The sequence below is a fragment of the Rissa tridactyla genome, chromosome 2, assembly GCF_028500815.1.
Source record: "Rissa tridactyla isolate bRisTri1 chromosome 2, bRisTri1.patW.cur.20221130, whole genome shotgun sequence".
NCBI classification, from domain to species: domain Eukaryota; kingdom Metazoa; phylum Chordata; class Aves; order Charadriiformes; family Laridae; genus Rissa; species Rissa tridactyla.
Window position 1 is genome coordinate 132,018,847 of NC_071467.1, and position 5,480 is coordinate 132,024,326.

The 5,480-nt window shown below is 45.1% G+C and overlaps 1 protein-coding gene across 1 annotated transcript; it reads left to right on the top strand.

The window, feature by feature from the left end:
- Nucleotides 1-327: 327 nt before the first annotated feature.
- LOC128905924 (cytochrome c) lies at nt 328-3,161 on the top strand. Its single transcript, XM_054192586.1, has 3 exons — nt 328-485; nt 1,544-1,720; nt 1,890-3,161. The coding sequence occupies exons 2-3, from the start codon at nt 1,552-1,554 to the stop codon at nt 2,036-2,038; spliced, it is 318 nt and encodes a 105-aa protein (XP_054048561.1). The 5' UTR covers nt 328-485; nt 1,544-1,551; the 3' UTR covers nt 2,039-3,161.
- The last annotated feature ends 2,319 nt before the right edge of the window (nt 3,162-5,480 follow it).

A 5,480-nucleotide genomic window follows, 5' to 3' on the forward strand; every position in this document is an offset into this window, starting at 1 on the left:
CCGGGCCCCGCCCACCGCGCCGCCACGCGGCCGGCCCCACCCGCCCCCTGAGGTCGCAGTCCGCTCGCGGCGCCGCGCGACCCGTGCGCCGCCTTCCGCTGTGCGCATGCGCACAGAACCCGACCTCCCGCGCGCCCTGGCGCTCCTGGCGTATCAGAGTTACGTCTGACGCCATTCCGTAGGGGGCGGGGGGGGAAGGGATCCACCACCCGCCGCCGCAACCTACCCCGCTAGCCCGCAGCGCCGTGACGTCCACCATGGCGGACAGGCGTAGTAACCAATCAGAGGTCCAGAGGGCGGCATTGGATTGGTTGCCGCCTCGGGTGGGGCGGGCCGAGTGCCGGCGCGGGTTGGTTGCGGCAACACCGGTTTACATAGGGCGGAGTACGGCGTGTCCTTGGGCTCAGACGCCGGACGGTGCGAGAGTTAACGGGGTTGCGGTCACTGCCGTGGGCGCAGCGTCAGCGGGGCGGCCGGACAGGCAGGTGCGGGCAGCAGCCGGTGGGGCAGCCGCCGCCGGGGCCTGGCCTTGGGCTCGACTCGGCCTGGGCCTGGCGCCGGGGCCAGGCGGGACCGTTAGCCCGGAGCGGGGCGGTGGGGAGGGCGAGGGACGGGACGGGACGGGGCGGGCGGCGGTCTCGTCTGTCCCGAGACCGCGATTCCCGCCTCCGTGGGCTGGGGCTGGGCACCCGGGCGCCGCGGCCTAAGGAGGCGCCCGGGGCGCGGCGGAAGGTCACGGCGGGGCCTAGTGCTCCCACCTCGAGAGGCCGCGGCCCGAAGGGATGTAGGGGGACCCGGCCTGGCCGTGCTCTCCCGGCGGCCACTCGAGGTAGGGGGTGGCGCGGCCCAGGTCTTTTGCCCTTGTGGTGTGAGTGCGCCAGGCCCCGCTCCAGGGGTCGGGCCTGGGTCGCGGCGCTCGCTTGGGGGGTCCCCCCGCGCCGGGATCCCGCTCCCTGGCTGAAGGTCAGGCAGCGCCGGGGTAGGGGTGTAGGCCGGAGGTGCGGTTGCCCTTGGGCGCTTTCGCCAGGCCGGGCGCAGACAGCGCTGGTGGTGTCGGGAGGCATCCCGGCTTCGGGGTACGGGGGGGAGCATGCCAGTGCTGTGCCTGCCGCCCGCTGCCCTTGCCGAGGTGGTGGGCTGGTGGGCTTTTCCAGCTGGAGAGGAAAAACATGCAGACAGCCCTGTCCACTTACACACAAGGTTATTTGTGACTAGAAAACTTTACTATTACAGTTACACAAGCTATATATGGAAGCTCAGTTTACTCTTCAAAAACTCTCTCTATGCTGTTCAAATGCTGTGGGGTAATTACTTTGGCCGAGGGCAGGTTTCTCCTGAATGTTTATCGCCTTGGTACTTTTTACATAGTTTAATGATTCTATGCTAATCTTCAAACCCAGGAGCTATAGCTTGTGGTGGATAGGAAGTGTGCCGGCGAATTACTAGACTGGTAGGCTATATATACAGTTTTGTAAACCAACAGGACGCTTTGAATAGGTGACCTTGAAATTGCGATACTGACCTCTGTGTGTTCTTGGTCTAGTACTGAAAATGGGAGATATTGAGAAGGGCAAGAAGATCTTTGTCCAGAAATGTTCCCAGTGCCATACAGTTGAAAAGGGAGGCAAGCACAAGACTGGACCTAACCTGAATGGCCTCTTTGGACGCAAGACTGGACAGGCTGAGGGCTTCTCTTACACGGATGCTAATAAGAATAAAGGTAAACTTCAAGCTGTTCTTATGAGTTACTAGGGACAAAAATACTCAGTTCTTGGTAGTAGTTCTAGAAAGTACTGATGTTAGCCCAAAAGTAAAATAATATGGAGGAAAAGAATATAAATATGTTTGTTATTTTAAAGTCACTGACCATCTTTTTTTCTTCTTTCTAGGTATCACCTGGGGTGAGGATACTCTGATGGAGTATTTGGAAAATCCAAAGAAGTATATCCCAGGAACAAAAATGATTTTTGCGGGTATCAAGAAGAAGTCTGAGAGAGCAGACTTAATAGCATACCTCAAAGATGCCACTTCAAAGTAAAAGTTATCTGCTGCCTTATTTATTTCACAAAGGAGATGGCAATGGAAATGTCTGTGATGAGATTGGTTTTTAAACTTTCTATTTTTACATGTACTGTGTCTAACCTTAAAATCTGTCTCACCCATCAAATACGGTGTGTCACTGGAGTACACGCTTGTTTGGCAGCCATTAACTTAATGGAAACTATGTAATTGGGTTGATTCAAATGACTATAATGTTCAGTCATTCTTGATCATAAATTAAAAAAAAAATAAATAAACATTTCCTGCCTCTTCATTGTTTAAAAAGATATCTATTAATAATCAAATGAGTAATCATCAATGGCATAACAGCTTTGACAGTCCAACTCTTCCAGCTTAAAAAGCAGGGCGGTTTTTGGCATCTTCCACCATGCATCTTCTGTTACATAACTTCAAAGATTTTAAAAAAAAAAAAAAAACCCAAAACAGCAAAGGCTAAAAAAACCCAAGATAATATTTTTCTAAATTTAATCAATGCTAGGTGTTGTGGTATATATTAATCTGTCTAAAGCTTGCGATAAGAATTCATTTCATCTGACTTAAGTACTATTTGTGAAATGGCAGTTGTGCCCAGCCACTTTTCTTTTATCTTGGGGAAGCATGTTACCTAATTTATCCAGACCGACAGCTGCATGCACCAATAGAGTATAACTCCCCTTCAGAAACATCTTCAGTTTTTTACATGGTATTGAAACCTTTTGTTCAGTAAATCTTCCAAACACAGGCATTCTTGGTGTAATGAATAAACAGAAAAACATCCTGTTCTGGAAATACAAGTGCTAAAGACCAACTGAGAGTTATTAAGTCTTCTTAATTCAGCAGAAGCATTCACCTAAAATCTACTGTTACAGGCAATTTCAGATGAAGGGGTACAGGAATGAATGCTCTGGTGGACTAAAAGGAAACAGTCTTCCTCTGTGCCTGGCTGTAGCTGATATTACTTCTGAAGGTTCTGTTTCGCACAGTGTAAAGCGGTATTTTTAATGTTTTAACTGCATTTTTTTCATACTAAGTGAATTGTTCAGATGAATGTATTTACTGTATACCAGTAAGGCATAACTCAGAGCAATCAATACTGTAAATTAAAAAAAAAATTAAAAGTCTTGTTTGCTGTATGTGTCTGAAATTAAGCGAAAACCAGCGGGAATGTAGAGAAAAAGTAGGGTGTCCAGCTTTACATCATTAGGAAACAAAACTAGAATTAGCAAAGTGTTCTCTTTAGCAGCACTTTTGGTGTATTTCCTGAGTGGAATGGGAGAAAACGTAGCTGGAAAGCTGTAGCTGTGCTGTGGGATTGGCTGAGTTTGAGATAACGTCATGTAGAATAGTGTGCTTAATGACTGAGTTGCAAAGACCTGTTACTCAGAACTAATGAGTGGAAAGAATTAAGATTACTAACAAGTTGTTCCAGTGCTACAATATGTTTTGTGACTTTTTGAAAATTAAATGTGAAAGCAGCATTTCCTGCAAATAGAAAGGCAGACTTAATATTAACTAACAGCAGCTTCTTTACTAAAAGCTTGTTAAGAGATACTGTCAAGTTGTAGTAGTTAATGACACTTCCAGTTTTCGCAAGTGATGTCCATCAAAGCACCTTTATGACTATGCAGAACTTAGATTTCAGCGTGCCAGAATCCTGAGAGAGTAGTTGTAGATACACAATGGAACCTTACCCAGCTCTGCAGTCTTCTGAAATAGTTAACGGTGGATTGCATGGGGAGAGTTGTGACAATTTCTGTTCTGTTGGCACCTTTATGAGATAACAAAATACTTTGTGATTGCTAAACTGCTCTTCTTCCCTACTTGAGCTGGAGAAGAAATGGACTGTGGAGAAGAGGATTTTGCAGTAAGGTGGCATTTAAATCTGCACAGGCGACAATTTACAAAAAGTCAGTCATTCGTCATCAGGAGTAAGTAGAGTGATCCTTTGTCCGAAGTAAGTAGGGGACGTGGTTTAGCTTGGCTTGTTCGATCTGTCTGTAACTCAGATGCCTTGGTGCAATGACAAGTGCAGCTTATACGTACCACTGAAGATGGAGGAAATTGACCTTTTTAATTCTAGACTGGGGATGCATCCTTGTGTACGTTTTAGGGAAAAGACCCTTCTGACCCTTGAAGTTTCATCTTTCCCTTTGTGTATACAGCCCTAAACAGCAACAGCTGATAAGATTTGCTGTAGCCATTTACCACTGGACAAGCCCAATACTATAGTATTTCTACTAGTGGATCAGCAAAGTAAGAATATTGAAATGGCAGAAAATTAGATTATCATTTGTTGAGATAAGTATTAATGCAAGTGTCTGGGTGGGTTTTTTGGAGGGTGGGAGGGAGGCATACAGATTATTTGCAGAATCAAGCTTTAGTTCTTTGATTTGTAGTTTTACGGAGTGGGAAGAGTGGGGTTTGCCTTTGTTTTACGAAGTAGCAAGTTTAGTGTTTCCCAAAGCAATATCAGTCTAGACATTTTGTATTTCGGTAGTTCCTTTACAATTCCGAATTAGGGAATCAAGGCACCATTGCCAAACATTGCACCATGCCATAAAAATGATTCTTGGCTATGAGGTTACAGATTTGATGGGGCATGCCTTTAAAACTGATCTTGAGATATTTTCACATGTAGTTATGCAAGTGCGTGAAGATTGTCAATGTCAGTAATGACTGGAAAAAAAGTAAAATTCAAAAGTACACTTTTTCACAGTATGACTTTTCAAAACCCAAATGGGACAGGTAAGATACTTTTAAAGTTATAGAAGTTATTATTTATGCATCCCAGTGAAATTCAGCAATACATTTCTTTTTTTTTTAGTCTTAACAATTCAAATGTAATCACTCTATAAACAGCTAAATTTGGGAAAGTTCCATTTGTAGCCATCTATGCAATTGTAGATAATTGCATCATTTAAAGATGTGTTCATTTTAATAGATCTAGTTTTGTGGGGGATTATATAATGCTTTTTTTGGTATAAAATATAGTATCAGTGATCCAAAAAAAATTTGATACGTTATGCTTCTTTTATGGGGGAGAACAGAAATTAAACAGATAATAGTTAAGAACTATTAGATATTCTAGTCTCTCCTGTATATCAGAGGTCATTAAAGTGCACACATTTACCTCTGTAGTAAGCCTTTATTTTGCCTTTATCTAAAACATATTTGCCTAAACACATTTATCTAAAACACATCCTAAAAATTCTTCCAGGGCCAAAGCCAACAGAAATCTGTGTTACTGCACATAGGATGGGTTGTACCACTTCAAATTGATGTCCCGAAAACCAGGTTATTCTGGAAAGGGAGCAGCCCAGAGCTGGCAGGAGAAAATGTTAACCCTGGGGAATGGTGTGAAATCCTGTCCCTTTCCAGCGCTGTAATGGCTGAGTCAGGACTCCAGGTAGTTACTGCTTTCTGCGCATGATTCAGAACTT

Coding starts and splice junctions, on each gene's coding strand:
- LOC128905924 (XM_054192586.1), top strand. CDS start 1,552: ATGGGAGATATTGAGAAGGGCAAGAAGATCTTTGTCCAGAAATGTTCC. Junction 1,721..1,889: donor GGATGCTAATAAGAATAAAG/GTAAACTTCAAG, acceptor TCTTCTTTCTAG/GTATCACCTGGGGTGAGGAT.